Here is a 22,204-nt window from a genome sequence, read left to right as displayed (position 1 = left end):
AATTTTGCCAAATAAATTGATAATTGCCAATACGATGAACATTGTACCGGGAAATAAATAATTTTGTTAATTTATTAGGATTTCAGAAGTAAAAAACTTTTTTTTCTTGTATTTAAATAGAAAATTTTCCTTAATATGTCAATTTTGGATTCAGGATGAATTAAGAACAAGCTGTGTAAAAAAAACACGAATTAAAAAATATAAAACAAACAAAACCTTTGATATTATATCTGAAGTTAATTTACAAATATAATCATATCCTACAAAATGGTTTCTTTTTGTGTTTTCGTTTACCAATAATTACAGGTTTCACACCAAGTGCAGAATACAATAGGAAACCATATATTTGATAAGTCAGAAGAAATCAATGAGCTAGAGGACTTTTATATTATTTGCAGCTTTTAAGAGGACCACATCATGACATTTTTATAAATATAGAATTTTAAAAAAAGCAACAATAAACAAATGCATAATCTGAAGTGATCAAAAGTTAAAGAAGTAAAAACATTTTTTGTTGGATTTGAACTTATTCAGGTCACCAATTCAAGCAAGCTTAACTTAATAAAAAGTGCCTGAAAAGCTTATTTTTCAAATGTATACCACCGCCATTTTTGTTTTTGGGTTTTCTACATACATACGGAGTACTTTCAAGAAATTTTAATTTTCCATTATGTACAGTGAAACCCTTAATAACGAATACATCGGAAGAATTTATATTTGTAGATGCAGTGCACCCTTACCCAACAATGGTGCGTGCAAACCTTTGATAATTTTAAACTATGAATTTCTGATCTTGCAAATTCACGATTGGGCGCCCGCCCTGTCGTATTTTCTTTATAACTTAAGAAGGGCTGACAATATACATAAACCGCTCGGGGAAGAACTTTTTTTTTTCATGCATAGGGTATATAGAGTGGAACTGGAGGCCGGTCAAACAGTAATCTGATTTATAAACCTTTTGATCTGTAGGGAATTTAATTTAATATAATGAGATTTTAATCTCTAAAAAACGTGGAAATTGATCTAAAATATTTTTCAGATGTAATTCCGCACTTAATTAATTCCGCACTTAATTAATTCCGCACTTAAATAATTCCGCACTTAAGTAATTCTGCACTTAAGTAATTCCGCACTTAAGTAATTCCGCACTTTTCCGAAAATTTTCTGAATTTTAAAAGATTACTTTAAATTGTTTTTCCTGGTCTCGGTGATACAAAAATATCAAAAAAGTGAAAAGCTTATCAGTTAATTAAGGCATATTTATGGAATTTATTTATTTTAAAAGCCATCGAAAAATGGATGAATTATAACGTGTATAACATGTTAATATTTGTCAAGAGTAAATTAAAATCATCATTTTTCCCACGTACTTTTTGAACTTTTTAAAACCCTCTATGGCACAGTAACTATAGAAGTTTCTTATGAAATGAAATCTATTAGACCAAAATAGCCCAACCGGGTATAGCTGGTTAAATTAAAGTATCTAAAGTCCACGACGCCAGGAAGAGAAGTTATAGTATTACCACTATTAGAGCGTGTGTCAAGTGCTCAGTTCTAATTCAACTTTTTTCTTAAATAATTTCTTTTTGTTGTCTATTCCTCCTTGATTAACGTGTATATGTCAGATCAATTATACTGCTATCTCACTTCTACAAAGGTGGGGGAATATTGAAAACATTCAACACCCCTCCACATCCCCTTCCCCACAACAAAACACACCCCTCCACACTCCCTTCCCCCCATCCCTCCACCCACTTTCCATCTATCCCCCTATTTCAAACTTGGCCCCCCTCCCCCCAGTTTTGATCTTTTTCCTTCCGCCACAGGAATTGAGTCTTTTCGTTGATCAAACAGAACTCATATTTTGATATATCTAATAAGGTATTACGACATTGGGTAACATACAGGGTGTCCCAAAAAACATGGGAATTCAGTGACGAATTCGATATCGTCTTTTTAAATAATTCTTTGATTTAGTATAGTGATACCTAATGAGAAAGCTGTAATCTGTAAGAGTTTAGTCTGCTATGTTTACAATTTGTTTATGTTTTGACTGCATACGGTTGTACTTAGTAAAACAAGAAAATTGCAGTATACAAACAGAGTAAACTTGTCTGTCTTACTGTTCATCGTGCGGAGACATTATAGACACATCTTTACAGTCTTTTACCGTTTTCATAAAATAAACTCTAGCAGACATAATAATATTATGGCTTTTGAAATTAGGTATTACAATGCTAATTCATAACAAAGACGATATCGAATTCGTCACTGAATTCCCATGTTTTTTCGGACACCCTGTAGATATCGTAATTAGAAAATATGACTCCATTACTTTTTTTAATCCAACATGCATTCTTAAAAGCTTTGTGTTTATCTCTCTGCATTGAGACATAGAAATGAAGATAAACAATCTATATATCTAATCTGATTCGTGGATTCGACCATAACCCTGTTTTTGTCTCCCATGAACACTCCCTTTAATAATCCAAAGATGGAATTTAAAGAAAATGAGCCGAGGTTTAAATCAGCCAAAACCCGGTTTAAATTAAGCGCCGGCTTAAATCTTGAAACATTTGATACAATTTTAAGTGGAACCAACCATATTTAAACCGCGGCTTAAATTTAAACCGCCGCTCAAATTCTTTAAATTCGGTCACAGGTTTAGGACCGAGGCTCCTCCCCCTACAGCCGCCTCACACACCTATTGGACGAATTTAAGAGAACATTTTTATCACATCAATGGTCTTAAAAACAAAAATATTCGAATTTTAAATTTAAATTATCCTTATCCTCAAATATATTGGAATTGATAATATGTCCCCAAATCTAAAAGAATGTAATGTAAAGGTGTGTGGAATATGTTGGATTGGGATTAGGAGGATAATCAGTTTTCAGGATTATTCTTCAGTTTCCTACAAACCATTAACCAGTAAATAACTTGTATGATACTAACAGGGCTTCCCCTCCCCTTGAAAATTCGGGGGGGGGGGCGCATCTAGAGAGAGCTCACCTTCTAGCCGTTTAATCTTATGAAAATTAAAAAGGGGGTACCATTTTTTACTGCTACCCTTTAATCATTTCAGGGTTTTGACAAAACATGGCTGAAATACTTTAATAAGATTCCGAGGAGCATTTTCGGCGCGCTTCGCACACAATATTTCAAATATCCCCCCCTCCCACACTCTTCCCTTTTGGAAAGTATCGAAAGCCGCACCTGGCGACTAGCTTTGACAAACAACTGCCTAAAAAACTATTTTTTTCCTATAGAAATCAACTTGCTTTATTTGAAACTTTTAAACCATTACACGGTTCTAACGAGTGCAGTGCCCTTATCAAAACGTAAGGGAAATAGAAAAAGGTTTATGATCGAGTTAAGATTGGACAGAAAATGGTTCAAAGCGACGTTTAAAAACTTGAAAGTCTGATTTTGACGGTTTTTCTTTTTTAATCTGCGAGTAATTTTTTTAAAAAACCACAATTGGAAATTATTAATTTTCTAATAAAACAACAAGGACGTTTAAGTTATTTTTGATAATACGATAATGTAAAGGGTACTGTTGCGAATCAAGCATGTCCCTTTAAAGATGGAGGTTTATTTAAAATTAAATCCACAGTCCTATTCAGTCCAGATATCTATAAAACCCTGATATGCTCAATGTGCACAAATATGCAATGCATGCAAGGAGGCGAGAGAGTAAGTGGGGAGGGGTTCAAATTTCCAAAATATTTCCTAGTATTGCATTTATGATAAGTAAGCTATCGTCTACACTAAATTAAACAATCCGATTAAAATTCTAGCTAAATGCTCTGTTTGGAAATTTGACTTTGTTTAGATATTTAGTCAGCAGTATTATACCTAAAGGAATGATGTGTATTCATTATATTTCAATACAACTGTAAGGGGAATGGCCAAAGGGGGTTTAGGGGGCAAAGAGGGGCAAAAAGGGGGTAATATATTTTTGAAACATGTTTTTTGGTATGAGGATTGTGCTTAACCGACACAGTTTATGTAATTCTAAGTATAAAAAATGTTACCTTGGACTCCAGAGCTAGAATAGATGTGGTTGGTCTCTTGAATTTGAACTGAATCGCGATTTTATTTTTTGTCTTTTTGCCTTTTGCCAACAAAAAAAGTATACAGTATAAAAAGCGAAAAATTGACGCTTAATTGGCCAAATTGGGATCGAAAATCAGTGCTTGCTGGGATAAGGATCGAACTATTAAATGTGCGGGATTTGTTTAGCAAAACCCATAGAATAATATACTCATCACGAAAAAAATAACATTTCGCACCGGTTTCCCAAGCATATTAAAGGATGGAATGGGGGTGGGGGTTGGGAGTAAATGAAAGTCCCAACACGTTAGGATTAAAATAAAAGATATATTGCTAGTAATTTTTGTCTTATCTATCTTTCGGAGTAAGTAGTCTTAATTCTTTACCTTTCAATTTTCATAAGAAACTTAACAATATAATGTTGTAACCAGTTCCTAAAATAATACGTCCTCAACAGGGAGACTTCCTTTAGAATACCCTAGGGTTTAAAACTTGTAGTATTTTCATTTTGTTGGTTTCAGAAATGACATAAAAATGGCGAAATAATGAAAACAAACAACTTCGTTTCCAAGTCAAGATACTCAAATTTCTCGATTGATAACATTTTAGACAACAAGGAATTTAAACAAATATTTTAAAATTTAAATATATATATATATTTATATATATATATATATATATTAGTGAAAAGGCATCAATCTTATAGCATTTTTGTATGTATATATATCCTGTGATATTTCAAAATATAATTTCTCAAAAATTCAAAAATTTTTATATTTTAAATGGGTTTGAAGGTGGTATAGGAATTGAAAAAATTTAATTTTTCACTTAATAATCTAAACTGTAGACATTTTTTGTATTTGTACTTTTGCAAAAAGTACTTTCAGAAATCAGATTTCGTTGATGAGATCAAATTCATATGAGCTTTAGCAGCAAAAAATTTCAAAAATTATAAAATTTTAGGTGAATTTTTAATTCAAGAATTCGATTTTTAATACTGTAACACAATCGAATGGTCAAGAATATTTGCTCTTTACAAAAATGAGGTGACCTTAAATATGCATAATGTAATAATCTGAAAAATACATTTCAGTTGTGATGTTCAAATTATCAAACACAATCGAAAGAAATAATTAATGTTAAAAAAAATTATTAAAATGATTAAATAATTGTCTACACTAAAAGATAGCTGAGGATCTAGATAGAACTAGAGAGGAAACAAGGAAAATTTCAACCTTTTTTCATCTAGATGCGTTTTGATTTTAAACCAAATCATGGTTCTTTATTATTTTATGCAAGATCGAATACTGCATTCAAAGAAATTAAGTTTTCTAATCTCTCTATCTTTGCAACTTGACGGTATATAATTTCAAACTCAGATTATTTAATCTTACAGAATTTATAGTTAGAAATATCAGAGGTCTTCAACATCAAGTTGCATCAAGATATAGGGATTAGAAAATCAGAGTTTGTTGTACCTTACCTAAGCTTTCTCTCAGTCGTTGATTTTCAACACTGAAAAAATTTTTGCATGGGCTGTCAATATCTCAAACTAGAAAATATTGACAATAATTTTTTTTTGGCGAATTCGAAGATCAGCTTATATGTCTTGGCTTCCCTCATTGTATAAATTTTATAAACGGTAAAATGTCGACCTTCTTTACTGTAGTGTTCTGCATAATACATTTCAAAGCCCAAAATTTTGTCATATCTCAATTTTTAGCAAACATAAATAAATAGAAATCATTTTGAAACTTTTACGTTTAGAACTGAGATTTTGAACGATTCCATTTCTCCTCCTCTTCTGAGCCCAGGAACAAGTTCAAAACATGCCAATATTTGGAGAACAAGTGAGTAAAACTTTTTTCAAGGGTAAAATATTTTCTTTTAATTACCACCCTTCTTAAAAAAATATTGTCAACTTATTTTTGTTCACTGAAAAGTGTCACATTTTGAATGAGAAATTTCATTTCAATTCAAAGAAAGATTTTATTATGATTTTGACTATTTATCTTCTGTTGTGAAAATCGAATATGAATTTGAATTTGCCAAATATAGCTTCACCACACGAAAGCTGGAAAGTATCCCTTTCAGTTTTGAAATCTTCATATCCGGGACTATTAAATATACAATTTAACCCCTTTCTCCCAACGTTATTCGTCTGTAAACCCCACCTCTAAAGTAATAAAACTATGGCAGGTTAGATTAAGATAGATAGATAATCATGTGAGGTTTTTTCTTTTAAGGAGATCTAGGACATTAATTTATATCTACATTTTTATTTTAGACTAAAAAATGTAAATTTTCAGGACTTTATTTCTAATTTTATATTGTTTTAAATAGGACTTTACTATTTTGAACGGGTCTTTTGTTGAAAGGATGATACGCAAATTTTGCGAATTACTACATTAAAATCGTACTTTAAAAATAAATTATATCTTATTTAAGATATCTTTACATTTAAGATGAAATAAGATAAGAAATGATTAAGCTACCAAAATAACTATAATGCTAGAAAATATTTCTTTCATAAAATAAATATTGATATTCATCACTTAAGTAATCCACATATGTTTTACAATTAAAAGTTTGTTTTTCAAATTCTAGAAAATATGCAATGAGGAGGGAAGGTGGGGGGGAATTTTTGCATAGACGAATTACAAAATTATTAAAATGAATTTCATATTTATAAAAAAAATAAACACTTAATTGTATACATGTTACCTGACCCTCGTGCAATATTTTATATTGAGTGTGCAGTTGAAAAATTTCTAAACAAGAAGGCGCTAAAAATTTATATACATTTTCTAAAAATATAGAAAAAGAAAAAAAGAAAGTTTGATTTTTCGATAAAAAAAATTTGAATTATTAAGCAATTTTTTTTCATTTTTGCTTCAGAATTTTTATTTTAGACACAGCCTACCACGTTGAAACTTATTGTCTTTGAAACAAGAACAAAATAAATGTATATGGTCCGGTTGGGNATTTAAAGAATTCAGATTACTAGACTTTTAAGGTTTTTTTATCACGAGCATTATCTCTTTTTGAACAAACAAAAAATCTGGAACTGACCGCGGACATAAATCAAATGATGAAATATAGAGGCCCAATCGGTTCTAAAGTTTTGACGTGTAACTTTTTTCTAGCTCACTCCTAAAGGGAGTAACCGGGAATTTATGGCAGTTGAACTGAGAATGTATAGTGTTGTAGAGAAATTCTTAAGATTAATTTGAGACAAATAAAACGAATGGTCTATAATTACTATTATTATTAGTCAAATTAGACTTTCAACATTATTCATTTGGATGGTTACGTTTTGAGAATTGATTCTTATTTTTTAATTATTAAATAACGACGACAAAATTTAATAAAAATTCTACTATATAGTTGTTAAGGAATAGGTTGAGAAAATAAAAATTAACTCTTATCATCGAATATAAGTAATCATATTCAGTTCTTAGTTTCTGTAATCTCTCATTGTTTACAAACATTTTCTATAGTTTACTGAAAAATTTTGATATGTGTTTCGTCGTCGTTATCTAATGATTTTAAAAAATCGATTCTCAAAAATATTATTTTAAACCTCGACTTTGAACTAATACTCAGTAATTATACATCATTGTTTTATATGTCTCAAATGAATCCTAAAAAAGTTTTCAACACAAACAAATTCTCTGTTCAACTCCCATACATCGCCGGTCAATCCCTTTAACCCAATTGGGATATTTTTGTCTAAAAGATGCGGGGGGGGGGGTTGCCATTAGAGTGGAGATAGTGGGGTGTGGCACATGACCATCGTCAAACTTTTAAAGGCCTGCTCATTTAAAAAAATTAGACCTGTAACATTAATGTTTAGGGTGCTAGGGAGGGTTAAAAAAGTTTCAAAGAGTCTGTCGGAAAAATGTTGATTTTTACTTTTGGCCATGTGCCCCATTTTATAGCACCGACCAGCAGTATGACCGCCCTCCACCCTATTCTATGATATAATTTTTTATGCACAATTTGTTCACAGCTATGAAAATGAAAAAGTCAAAATGTTTGAGAATTTTAGTGAAAGCCGATTTTAAGTTTGAAGAAAACCACACAGGAGGGGGGGTGGAACCCCTCCCCCACCTCGCCCCAAATCGTGATTGGGTTAACAATAAACTATACAATTAAGGCGTAATGAAGGCCCAAAATTGAATCAGTATAATTAAACTAAAAAACTTTCGCCTTTTTTTAAAGATTGGTGATAAGTACTAAAGTCTTATTTGGAAATCAATATGACAGTTAAGATTTGTAGCCTTTAGGTTTTTTCTTCATGATTATAAATATATCAATTACGCGGTATTTAACATATATTGATGGGTGTCAGATTTGAAGCTATATAAACCAGTTGGGTGGAGAAAATTATCAGTTGTTAACGGACTTTTAAACAGAGAAGAACACTTTAGCTTTCTAATCTACTATCTGGACTTCTGCAAGAGCACTAACAAATCATTACTAACATGATTAATTTTAATATTTTTGAATTTGAAATTGTGAATTGTGAAATTTTAGAGGTTTTCAATAATTTTCGTATTGGTGATTTAAGATTGCTTTGGGTTAATTTGGATTATTTGATAATAAAAATAATTTAATTAACTTAATAATAATAATAATTTAATTATTAAATTATTATTAAGTTATGCAATTTCTACTCCTCAAAAGAATTAAAATTTTTAAAACCTATATTTAAGTAACTATAGCTGGGAACTTTTGAAAGGTGTATATCGGGATTAATGCTTCATCCACTCTTTTTCTTAATCTCCAGATTAAATAATGCTTGTTCTCCTCTTTATATTTACCTCCAGATTAATTTACCGATCAGGATTAAGGATATCCCATTCTAAAGTTTTCAGCTGTGATGGTGTAAACATTTGATATTTCTAACTTATAATTGATCTAACAAAATTCATAGCTTGAAATATCTAAGGTCTACCAAATTTGGTTACAAAGATAGACATTTGAAAATCAGAGTTTGTAGCAAATACTCAATCTTTTGTTAAATGCTGATACCTTTACAACATTATGTCGTAGTTTAATATTTTTAACTTTCAATAATTTCTAAATTATGCAATCAAAGTCTAAGTATCGAAACCTTTTTAAAATTTTACGAAAAATTTAAACTATTAACATGCCTGGTTGGTCCAGTAATCCTAGTGTTGTGGAGAGGTGATGTAGTTGTGGGTAATCTATAGATTAATCCGGTGCCCACTCCAACATCATAGACTCCATGGCACAACCACTCCTCAGATTTAGAACTCCATGGCACAACCACTCCTCAGATTTAGAACTCCATGACATAACCACTCCTCAGATTTAGAACTCCATGACACAACAGTTCCTTAGATTAATGATTGGACAATAAATAGGCCTGCCTTCGTATAATTTAACACCTTGTTCTATATATATCTTCTTAAAATAAGTTCAGAACATTTTCTATTGTTTATTTAATATATATATTTATGTTCATTACTATTTTTGAGTCGTATTTTACTTAGATTAATGACTTCGTAACTAATTTTCTATTCGCTTTTAGACTTCATAGCATTGCTTAGATTCTCTCTATATATGTATTCATCAAATATTTGAGTTGTATTTTTCATAAGAAAGGGTGTCGTTAAAAAAAAAGAACGACCTGAAATATTAAAATTTTTTAATTATTTTTATTTTTTTTTTATTTCTTTTATTCAACTTCTTAATCGAATACACTTTCTTTCGAAATTTGTTTGGATTTAACGGTTCTGTCAATATTTCAGAAAACTGTGAATTTCGATCACAATATGACCCCTTTTACATAATTTTATAGCCTTTTATCTTAAATACTTTTTTGTTGGCATATACATATGAATGAAAAAGCATAAAATAAACAAATCTGTAAGTCTAAAGACTGTTGAGTTATAGACAAAAACATGTTTGATTTCAAATAAAAGAAACCGAATGCTTCCCTCTCTCTCGTTAGTTCAGGGTTCAATCTTATGGTATTGACACATATATTTTGCAAGGGAGGAGGGGGGGGGGGGAGAATATTATATTAAAAGACAATGTAATACATATTAACATTCCTGATATTACTAACTAGTAAAGTGCTGAGATGAACTATGAAGAACTGAAGTTAAGATGATTCAAAACCAAACCTATCTAAACCAAACCAAACCAAGGAATCGTGATGTGATTTTTAAATGTATGATTGTATTCTATATATTTATAACCACATCTGTCTTCCTGAAACCTTACTTCATTCAACACAACCACGTACCTTCAACATATCTTGCGACGAATACTACATAAGAAAGAAGATGGTTAAAATACCAGGTTATCACACCGTCTTTTCCCCCTCATAACTCTCAGTCTAAATTTTATAACCGATACGCACCTCTGACCCTTTGGCAAAAGTAAATTTAACCTTAAGTCTGACCGCGTCAACCTTGTTGCACCGGCTAGTCCTAATGAGTGTCTGCTTTATTTACCCAATGTCCGGGCGATACAGTAGAAACTGGAACCGTAAAGGTTGACCCGGCTCGGAAATTCAAATGTACTACGGCTTCCCGTGCCGAGTATTATTTTAACAATCTTCTTTGATATACACGCCTATGAGTTCCAGGAAAGTTTATGTTTCTTCATTAAAAACATATTGATTGCTATTGTTAAGTAAAATCAGATTAAATGGACTATGTAACTTGAAAGCATAATTTCGTTCTTAAGTAACCTTTTTTAAAGATGGCGACGCCCGATTCACAATTGTACCTTGAAAGCTTAGATAGTCATGTGATTGTTTTTGTTTTTGTACGCTGTTTTTTTTTATTTGCAGGTTTTCTGCAACAGTGACTTTGCGCATTTCTTTGAGAAATAATTAGAATTAAACACTTTTGGGTCAGAAAAACGATTGTATCTTTTTCATGAAATTACGCTTGCATGTTTCTTTAATGAGAAGCTTATACTGTTTCCAAAGACCTAAATTCTGACTGGTTTGAAGCAACATTTAATTATTAAACAGACCACAGTCTAAATTAGAGGGTTAGAACATAATTTGTTATATGAAAAGTCCTGCTATCAGGTATTCAATTAGAACATATTATAAATCGAACAGCCTCATTATCAGGCATGTCTTGAACACAATATTGCCATTAAACAACAACCCTGATTTGAACAAAATATCATTATTGAACAGCCTCATTATCTAGCTTGTTGTAAACACCGCATAGTTATTGAACATTCTTATCATCATCTGCAGTATATGTATGAAAACAATTGCATTATTGAACTGCCCTTTTATCTGGTATATGTCTTGAACACAATAGCATTATATATTGGAAAGTCGTATTATTTGGCATATGTTTTGAACACAATATCATTATATATTAACAGCCCTATATCTGGTATATGTTTTGAACACAGTATCATTATATATTGAACAGCCCTATATCTGGCATATGTTTTGAACACAATATCATTATATATTGAACAGCTCTATTTCTGGTATATGTTTTGAACACAAAATCATTATATATTGAACATCTCTATATCTGATATACATGTTTTAAACACAATATCATTATATATTGAACAGCCCTATTATCTGGTATATGTTTTGAACACAATATCATTATATATTGAACATCTCTATATCTGATATACATGTTTTGAACACAATATCATTATATATTGAACAGCCCTATTATCTGGTATATGATTTGAACACAATATAATCATATGTTGAACACCCCTATATCTGGTATATGTTTTGAACATAATATCATTATATATTTAACACCCCTATATCTGGTATATGATTTGAACACAATATAATTATATATTAAACACCCCTATATCTGGTATATGTTTTGAACACAATATTATTATATAATGAACACCCCTATATCTGGTATATGATTTGAACACAATATAATTATATATTGAACACCCCTATATCTGGTATATGTTTTGAACACAATATTATTATATATTGAACACCCCTATATCTGGTATATGTTTTGAACATGGTTAATTCCCTCTCTTGCATATTTTCAACTTCAAGTTCACCTATTTATCCTAATTTCCTACTATGTTCCTGACCTATTTATCTTAATTTCCTATTATGTTCCTAACCTATTTATCGTAACTTCGTATTATGTTCCTGACCTATTTATCTTAACTTCGTATTATGTTCCTGACCTATTTATTTTAATTTCCTATTAAGTTTCTGACCTATTTATCTCAATTTCCTATAATGTTTCTGACCTATTTATTTTAATATCCTATTATGTTCATGACCAATTTATCTTAATTATAAACATTTTTGCGTTACTTTTCCGTCTAAAATCTTGCGCCCCCAATTTCTCCCCCCCCTTCTTTGTACTTACACCTAGCTAACTAATTAATAGAAGAGGAGAGAGGATATAAGACTAGAGAACTGAAAACAATAGATTATAATTAGATTAGATGTTAGAAGGATCAACAGAGACACATAGATAGGTAGATAGATAGATAGATAGATAGATAGATAGATAGATAGATAGATAGATAGATAGATAGATAGATAGATAGATAGATTTGGCAAAACTCACAGTCTTACATTTGAAAGGTTACAAAGATATTCAAATTTAAAGTTTATAGTTTGAGGAAAATTTGGGCTCGATCGGTGAAGCCGTTGAGACGCTTAACGTATACAAACATTTGTATAATTGCTTATTGGTAAGAGTATTTTAACCTTAAGTATGTTACTGATAAGTTATAATGTTTAGTAATACGGAGAAATGCAGCTTGCTTAGAAAAATGACTGCATATCGCTGATAAAGAATATTATATTTCAAAATAATTGCGCGTCTCTTAGAATGCAACTTTTTAAATAACTAAATATCTTATTACATGAATTCATATTTATAAAACATGGAGAAGGGTTGGGGGAGGGGGGGGGGAGGAAAGGGATTTTAAAACTAAATGTCAGACACTATGGAAACTCAATCTTTTTCCATTTAAGGCATACCAGTATTTTGTTGGTCTCCGGCCGAAGAGACCCCGTATTTTATCTTGTTCTGCGATGAAATACGGCATCTCTGGCAATATATGTAGGATCTCCGACGATCGATCTTTTGGGGTTTTCGACTTAAAGCTTATTGTATCAACTGAAACGAAAATAATATTCCTATAATCTCCTTTGAAATTTAAAGATCCAGACTGCTATGAAAATTGCCTTAGCTAGTTTTACAGACTTGGTTGACTTTTTTGGATTACTGTTGAAAAAGGGTTCTCCGATAAAATTTATTGTTTCTCCGATAAAACTTTGTTATTTCTCCGATAAATTTGTGTTATTTCTCCGATAAAACTTTGCTATTTCTCCGATAAAACTTTGTTATTTCTCCGATAAAACTTTGTTATTTATCTGATAAAACTTTGCTATTTCTGCGAAAAAAAATTGTGTTATTTCCCCGATAAAACTTTGTTATTTCTCCGGTAAAACTTTGTTATTTCTCCGATATAACTTTGCTATTTCTCAGATAAAACTTTGCTATTTTTCCGGAAAAATTTGTTATTTCTCCGATAAAACTTTCCTATTTCTCCGAAAAAACTTTGCTATTTCTCCGATAAAACATTGCTATTTCTCCGCAAAAATTGTGTTATTTCTCCGATAAGACTTTGTTATTTTTCCGAAAAAAACTTTGCTATTTCTCCGATAAAACTCTGCTATTTCTCCGATAAAACTTTGCTATTTCTCCGATAAAACTCTGTTATTTCTCCGCTAAAACTTTGCTATTTCTCCGATAAAACTTTGCTATTTCTCCGATAAAACTTTGCTTTTTCTTCGATAAAACTTTGCTATTTCTCCGATAAAATTGTGTTGTTTCTCCGATAAAACTTTGCTATTTCTCCGATGAATCAAATATATCTCAAAGAAAACGTACAAAGGTCTCCGATGAAGCAAAGGGCTAGTTTCATCAAGTTATTGGGGAAAGCGATTTAGTTTTAAGGACATAAATAAATTTTGATTTTATATTTTATCAGATTTCTCAATCCGGTGGGTCCCTCGTCTTCTGCCGCCAGAGGGCAGAGTTCCGCCAACCTCAACGAATCAGGAAGGGTCCTCGGTCCTCACAGCCAATCACATTGCTAGATTTGCCACGCCCTTTTTCAGCCTTCCTCGGCCTCTGCCCCTCCTTTCCAACTTTAGTTCAACCCCCTGGGCATCATACCCTTTACAGGTAAAAATAAAAACAAAACGTTTTTTGAAGTTTGAGAAAATAATTTCATTTGAACAATCAAACTTGGGCTGGCATCGTAGTTTCAAAAGACCTCCCCCATCATCAACAAAGTACTATGCCCGATTATATAACATTGGTAACTTTATAGACCTTCATCACAGCAACAGTGGGGATTTATAAGATTAAAACATTGTTAAGTCAGGTTCATTTCAAGAACTGGGCCTCCATCTAACCAGCTAGAGCTAGCTCTGTACAGTACACATACAGATTTTACCAGGCTAAACGGCGCAGAACACTAAATAGAACAGATCAAAGACTTTGCTTATTAAAGATAGCGCATCAGAAAATCTACGCAAATTTGACGCATTTTCTCGGGTTACCATAGATAGTAAGTAATGTCGTCTTCTCCAGAAATCCGGTATATATTTACCCTGTTGACGTTTCATAATGTCGTCTTTTGTGATGAATAGATATTTAAAAGGAAAACAAGGAAACCACTTTAGTTTATCTATTATGAAATATTTAATTTGTCCCTAGTCCATAAAAGTACCGTTGTTTTTAGAACTTTTAATGGGTTGGTAACTTGAAATTACAACTATAACCAGTCCCTGAGAACATTTACTTTTGGTTTGAAGTATTAATTGTTTATAAAAAAAATAACCTACAAGATCTTGGTATTTAAATTTCAACCATACACCAATCAAGTCTTATATCTTTTATGCAATTGTAACCTTGTACTTTTTAACAGTAATCAATTATCTCATTTTTTTCATTTAAGAAGGAATTCTCTCTCTACCTGATTTAATCAGAGGGTTTGAAATGTTTTCACATACTCTTGGATCTTTTACTGTGATATACTCTTGATTTAAATGAAGGGCCTTCAGCCACAATTTTTTTCTTGCTGGAAATCTAAACCGTGATCCTCATACTCTTGGATTGCAGCTCTGTATTATACATGTTGGAGCTTTGATTGGCACTGACAGACCTGAATTTATCAGAATTATTCAAAGAATTTGTAAACATTAAACTATGGAATTTGAAAATGCTGACATAATTTATAATTAGACAATCTACTTGTTATCTGCTCAAAAGAGGTATTTTAACGTTCATTAAACTATTTAATCGTAAATTGAGTCTATAAGTCGTCTTCGTATTCCTTAGGTTTTTTTCACCAATGTATTTATTTTTTCCGTCTTTAAACTACTCCAATAATTAATGCCTCAAAACTATTGTAATCAATTTTAAAAGACTTCTAAGTAAAAGGTCGTACTTTAATTTGCATTTTTGAAGAAACTTTCTGTGATATATTTTCTTTAATGGTATTATTTTTGAAACAAAATCCCCATAAATCAATTGAAGAATAAGATTAACACATTAATTTATGCAATATTTTTTCTTTGCCTGAGATTAAACAGAAGACGACATTTACACCAAATTTATTTACCGTTTATAATATTGGACATTTTGGGTCCCCTCTCTTCTTCATCGCCTAAAATTCCATTCCATAGTACCTCAGAAAAAATATTTGACGACATCTGAAAATTTTCACAAACAATTATCGGCTATTTTTGATACAAAATAGATGCCTAACTTTATCACAAATTCAGCTATAATTCACCAGATGATCCTCATATCCAACAAATGATTAAATAGATTTTAAAATAGAAATTAATATCATTAATTTTAGATCAAATTTAGCACAAAACATTCACAATTGCGTTAAATATCTAAGGTTTTAATGTCGATCGTTCGACTCTCAAGCAACCAAAATAACCAATGACGTCAAAATACAGCTGTAGTACTGGCGTACACAATAGTCGGAGAAATTTCCAACGCCTCGTCTTTATAATTAACAAAGTCTTTGGAACAGATCATATTCCACACGGGATTTCCGTCTGTACCCATAGAGAATAGAATATATATTAGAGAGGAATTTAAAGAATCTCTCGGTATGATTTTTTTCAGTCCCTTTCAGCCTGAATGGGGGTTCAAAGTGTACAAATCATGTAAATGTTCACAAATTATGTGCATGCAGTAGAGTACATTTATACAGCTGTTAATTAAACTTGTTAATGAATTAGGTGAATAAAAACCATCATTTGATTTATAGTTATAACGGAAAATCATCGTTTGTAAAGTGAAAGGCATAGAGTCTAAGTGAAATGATCATTGGTCAATTATGAAACCAGCCTATTTCATAATTTGGTTTTCTTTTAACATTTAATTTTCTATAAAATGATAGTCCAGGGCCCAAAAGGTTATATAGCATAAATATGTGAAGTACACCTGCAGTTGGGAAGCAGTACAACAAAATGGCCGTTTTAAACTTTTTTCTAGTAAATTCCCCTCTAATATATATTCTATTCTCTTTGTCTGTACCACGTGACCAGTATACTGCCTTCTCATTGGTGGAAGTTCTTGTGACGTAATACGGACTTTTAAATATACACAATTCAAATGAATAATGTTTTTACGTAGAAGTTTACAAACATCGATCATTAATAATGTACAACGAACTGCAAATTTACAGAATATTGTATCACCCAATATTTATTACATGGCGAGTAATCAATTTCTGAACTACCCTCTTTTTTAGTCAATTTTTTTCAACTTTAAGGACTTTTTTTAAAGTATGTTTATTTTTGTTTATGTACTGGAAGTTAAATATATAAAAATTAGTTACTCAAATAAAAAATTATGTAAAAGTAGTTTTCTTAAATTTTGTAAATTGTACTATACTTCTTTACTCTCGATCTAGGGAAGAAAAAGAAGACATAGAACTATTTTTACAGATGATCAACTTAAAGAGGTAAAACATTTTATTTATAAATATTTACTTGTATTTTAACAAACAAACTAAAAACTGCGTTCTTTGGAAATAACTTTGAAACCCCTGACCTCAATGAGTTTTAGTTTTATGAAGAAAAAAAATTGTCAAAAGACCCTAAATATATTAACGTGGACCCCTATATAGTTTATCGAAGATCTTCAATATTTCATCGGAGACCCTCTATTTTACATCGGAGACCCTCCGTAATTCACCGGCCGTACACCCCCAATATTTTACTGGAGAGTGGAGACCCTTCATATTTCATCAGAGACCCTAAATAGTTTATCGAAGATACATCGAACCAAATTGCAATGGAAATCCCAATATTTCCAAATTTCATCGGAGACCATCCATATTTCATATCAGACCCTCCATATTTTATTGAAGACCCTCCATATTTTATTGAAGACCCTCCATATTTTATTGAAGACCCTCCATATTTTATTGAAGACCCTCCATATTTTATTGAAGACCTTACATATTTCATAGAAGATCCTCCTTATTTCATTACAGATCATTCATATTTCACCAGCCGTAAACCCTCCATATTTCACCAGCCGTAAACCCTCCATATTTCACCAGCCGTAAACCTTCTATATTTCACCAGCCATAGACCCTCAATATTTTACCGGAGAGTGGAGACCCTTCATATTTCATCAGAGACCTTAAGTATCGGAGATACACAAAATTTCCAAGGAAACCCCAATATTTAATCGGAGACTCTCCTAATTTAATCGGAGACCCTCCTTATATTATTGAAGACCCTCCATATATCATTGGAGACCCTCCCTATTTCTGGGGGACCCTCAATAATATTTCTCTTGAGACTCTCAATATTTCATCGAAGACCCTGTATATTTGTTAACATGTTTCGGTCCTATTAACATAATAGAAAATCTGTATTCATCTGAAAGAGATGTTTAGGAACAAACTATAATTCCATTGTTAATAAAGTTTCTGGCACTGAATAGAGTAGGTGAGGGGGAAAATCAGATTTTTCAAGGGTTTCCCCTTTTAATATCCTTCAGTCATGATCCCTTTTGATCCTGTTTGATAAGGATTTAACAAGACAAGAATTTCTTTAGTGAAGGATTTATATACTAACAGAGATTTATTAAATGCATAAATTTCAAAGCAAATTATTATTGCAACTGCACACTCTAATTTATAATTCCAACATCTTTGCAACCTGATGTCGCAGACCTTTAATACTTCTAAAAAATAATTTTGCTAGATCAAATAATTAAAGTTTGAAATATCAACGGTTTACACAATCGGTTTGCAAAGAAATAGGGATTTGAAAATTTTAGCTTGTGTCAAACCCAGTTCTTTGATATGGAGATCTTTTGAATTTGGGGATTTTCTGTATTTTATTGAGTATTTAAAAATTTTAAGATTCTTAATTGTATTTATGATTTTAAATAAAGGGATCTTGTCAATATGAATTCAAAATGCATTAATAGTTAACCCTAAACAGGCATGGGGAGGGGGGTTTGGTGCCCCCTTGAAGTTTTTTTCCTAGCACTCTCATGTTTGACACTATCACCGTGAAATTTTTGTTTAAAAAAAATATTTTTTTAAATTTATATGGTAGGGTACAGGGTGAAAAAAAGTCCGGTCTGTGAAAAAGAAATCTAAAATAGCCCATAACTTTTTTGCGACAAAAGCTACAGATCTAAAAACTATATTTTTGATAAGCCCTTGAAAAATGCATGTAGAAAAATGTGCCACATTTTGATATTTGTTATACTTAGATTCAGACCGCCGTTATAAGGTTAAAGGGACTGTAAGCATAATTTTAGGTCATCCTCTATGGAGAGAAAATTTAAACTTAAATTTAGACAAAAAAAATTATACAATTTACATTATTGATCAGATAAATGTTTCAAGGAATCCGTTGTGAATCGGACATTGTCATCATTGTATAGAGGGCCACTTGAAATAACCCCTTCAATCCTTTAACCACCATAGTTTCAGTAGAAGTAAATATCTCTATTTACTGGTAGCGCCGATTTAAGGATTCATAAATCTAATTGGATAATGAGATAGATAGAAAGAGAGATGTTACCTCCATACTATTTCTATTGGTTCAGAATAGACAACAAACACATGACTGAACCCTGATTGGATCAGGCGCTAATGGACCGGCATACAGGAGTGTAACGGAATAGTTAAATATAACAAACTTTATTAAAACAAACTTTATTGAACAAAATTAACCCCCTTTTTCTGTATTTTGTTTTGTTTGTTTAGCTTGAGACTACCTTCAGTTCTACTCACTATCCTGATGTTATACAAAGAGAACTACTGGCTAAACGGATCCGACTCAGGGAGGAGAGAATAGAGGTGCAGTATATTAAAATGGTTTCGCGAAAGATGAATTTTTAAACGTTTCTCGAACCATATTATTATTTTAATGATTTATTCACACACAAAGATATAAATACATATATAAATGGTGTAGTTTAAATTTGTTTAAATTAATTTTTGAAAATACAGGTTTCCAAAAATATGAAAAATTATGCACAAATAGACAACATTGATTATTACTCATTACATAACATATTTATCATTTCAGTTATTACTTAATCATCGAATCCTTCAACATATAAATTATTCTTTCTTGTATTAAAAAGTTGTTAAAAACCGGAACTTTCCATGTTCCAATGTTCCAATGCTGCGACAAACTTGGATTTTCTAATCCCTATAATTTAGCCGAATGTCGTATTCCTTTAATATTTCAAACTATGAAATCTGCAGACTTAATTTCTTTTCTATGAATCTAGGAACTTTTTTTTATTTTTGCATTGCTAATTTGTGTATGTTTCAACTTTTCAAATTTTAACGAAAAAATAATATCTCAATTATTGCTCTGACCAAACATTTTGATATAATTGTGATTGCAAGGACTTTCTAAAATATTATTATCACAATGTTAGTGATTAAGCATGTTTTTTGATAAAACGTATCGTCGAAAATGTTAAAAGTATGGCATTATTATTATTAATTTTACGAGAAAGAAAAATGCATTTCGGAAAAAAATGTTCAATTTGAGAAAACAAATGTATTTCTTATAGGTATGGTTTAAGAACCGGAGAGCAAAATGGAGAAAACAACAGAGAGAAGGAAAAGAAGAATTAAATCTCTCTTAAAGGGGTTGTAAGCTTTATTTCAATTGTGACCCTCAATGCAAAATGACCATGCCCGATTTACAACGGTACCCTTGAAAGCTTTTTTGATCATGAAATAAAACTTCGTGTTTATGTTTTTGAAAACTATTTTTTTTACCTTGTGATTTCTCTCCACAAGTGACTTGCACATTTCTTGCTTATAAGAAAGACTGGAGTAATTATCAGGATTAAACACTTTGCTTCCTCATTATTGAAAGATAACAGAAATTGGCATCTCTGTAAGGAAGGTCTCATGAAGTTATTGAAATTAGTATTATATGACTAGTTACTCTCAATGATCCTCTGTACCATCTGTGAAAATAATCATCGTGTGTAAACATGATTATTGTAAACTTTAAATATTCGTTGACATCACTGAAATATGTAAGAAGAATAAGTTATGATTTATCAAATAAGTCTATCCTCCTTGATCAGATTTAATGAGACACGCTTCTTCCAAAGGTAGAGTCACTTGAGATAACGTGAACAGTCTCTTTAAAGTCATGGGTTCATTCTGTCTTTGACAGATGTGCTAGTCTTATTAAATATGTTAAAATGTCATTTCAATGCTTTTTAAAATCAAAACGTATATTATTCTTTATCCTAGTACGCCATATTTCTCAACCTTGCTAAAGATTAAGATACATATCGGTAAATTTGGTAATTATGAAACATTTTCAAAAATTGAAGCAGATATCAGGCCAAAGAAATTGACTCTTTTCCAAAAACTCTGATTTTCTAATAAATAGTTTAGCACAAGAACGTAGACCTTAGAGATTTTAAATCATTAATTTTGTTATATAAAATATGGTAAGTTTGATATATGAAAGGTTTACACCATCAGGGTATAAAGATAAAGGAATTAGAAAATTATAGTTTTTGAAAAGATATAGATGTTATAAAATTAAAGTTTTTGCCAAAAACTCATATTTTTGTTTTAATGCCGTGCACTTTACATTCAAACATATTTAAAATTTTAATATAGCATTAAATTTGTTTAATAACCTTCAGGAAAAGTATAAAAATACTATAATCAACAGCTAGTTAAAAAAATAGAGTAGAAAGTATTCCAAAAAACTTTTCTAATATAGTGATTTTAAAACCAAATCTGACACCAATAAGGTTACATATATTGTGTACGATATGTTACCTATAATTTTAGGAAAATTTGTTTTTCAACCATAATGCATAATTTAATGTAGCATGAAACTGTTTAATAACAGAAAATGTAAATAATAAAATATTGGATCTCGCAGGGTTTGTTAAGAAATTATAAATAAATGCTTGATTGATTTGCATAAAACAGTGTATATGTTTAGACTAAAAAAGAGTTAAATAATTGATTTTATTCTATATTGTTCCCAAAAATTAAAAGTCTTAGTTAAACATTTTGGCAAATTAAACTATTTGTAGTTGTAAAGTTCTAAAATATATATGTCTAAGTAAACTATTTGTAGTTGTAAAGTTCTGAAATAAATATGTCTAAGTAAACTATTTGTAGTTGTAAAGTTCTGAAATATATATGTCTAAGTAAACTATTTGTAGTTGTAAAGTTCTGAAATATATATGTCTAAGACTTCTAAAAAAGTTCAGTGAGTGAACAAGTTAAACCTAAAGATCTAGGCGCTGCGACACTGTAAAGACGATTCTATTCTATAAATTGATGCACAACCTTTATGGTTGACTGGATCTTCGTGATATAATAAATAATCTATTACCCTTTTGTCGATTAGTTTTAAGAACAAAGGATAAGTAACAATAATCATGCGACAAAAAGAAATTTTAACTTATATTTATATTAGCTTGGGAACTCAGATTCGCATGTAATTGTAATTATGGGTCGGTTAAATCAATTTTTATTTAACAAAAAATGCGGCAAGGAAAAAATCCGGCCAGAAATCAAGATTTAATAAAAAGGAGTCAAAGG

At 30.9% G+C, this 22,204-nt stretch overlaps 1 protein-coding gene across 1 annotated transcript; it reads left to right on the top strand.

The window, feature by feature from the left end:
• Positions 1-5,098: 5,098 nt before the first annotated feature.
• LOC111714371 (visual system homeobox 1) lies at positions 5,099-21,126 on the top strand. The gene is made up of 6 exons (XM_023489463.1): positions 5,099-5,103; positions 5,825-5,907; positions 14,081-14,277; positions 17,036-17,086; positions 19,361-19,453; positions 20,185-21,126. Exons 1-6 carry the CDS (start codon positions 5,099-5,101, stop codon positions 20,257-20,259), a joined length of 504 nt encoding a protein of 167 aa, XP_023345231.1. The 3' UTR covers positions 20,260-21,126.
• Positions 21,127-22,204: the final 1,078 nt, after the last annotated feature.

This window comes from Eurytemora carolleeae, unplaced genomic scaffold, assembly GCF_000591075.1.
Source record: "Eurytemora carolleeae unplaced genomic scaffold, Eaff_2.0 scaffold911, whole genome shotgun sequence".
Taxonomy (NCBI): Eukaryota; Metazoa; Arthropoda; class Copepoda; order Calanoida; family Temoridae; genus Eurytemora; species Eurytemora carolleeae.
This window is presented reverse-complemented; position numbering and strand designations above follow the sequence as displayed.

Bases quoted from the DNA above. Each gene is read 5' to 3' on its own strand.
- LOC111714371 (XM_023489463.1), top strand. The intron at 5,908-14,080 runs GTGAGTAAAACT...ATATTTTATCAG, and splicing joins TGCCAATATTTGGAGAACAA to ATTTCTCAATCCGGTGGGTC. The intron at 14,278-17,035 runs GTAAAAATAAAA...CTCTCGATCTAG, and splicing joins GGGCATCATACCCTTTACAG to GGAAGAAAAAGAAGACATAG.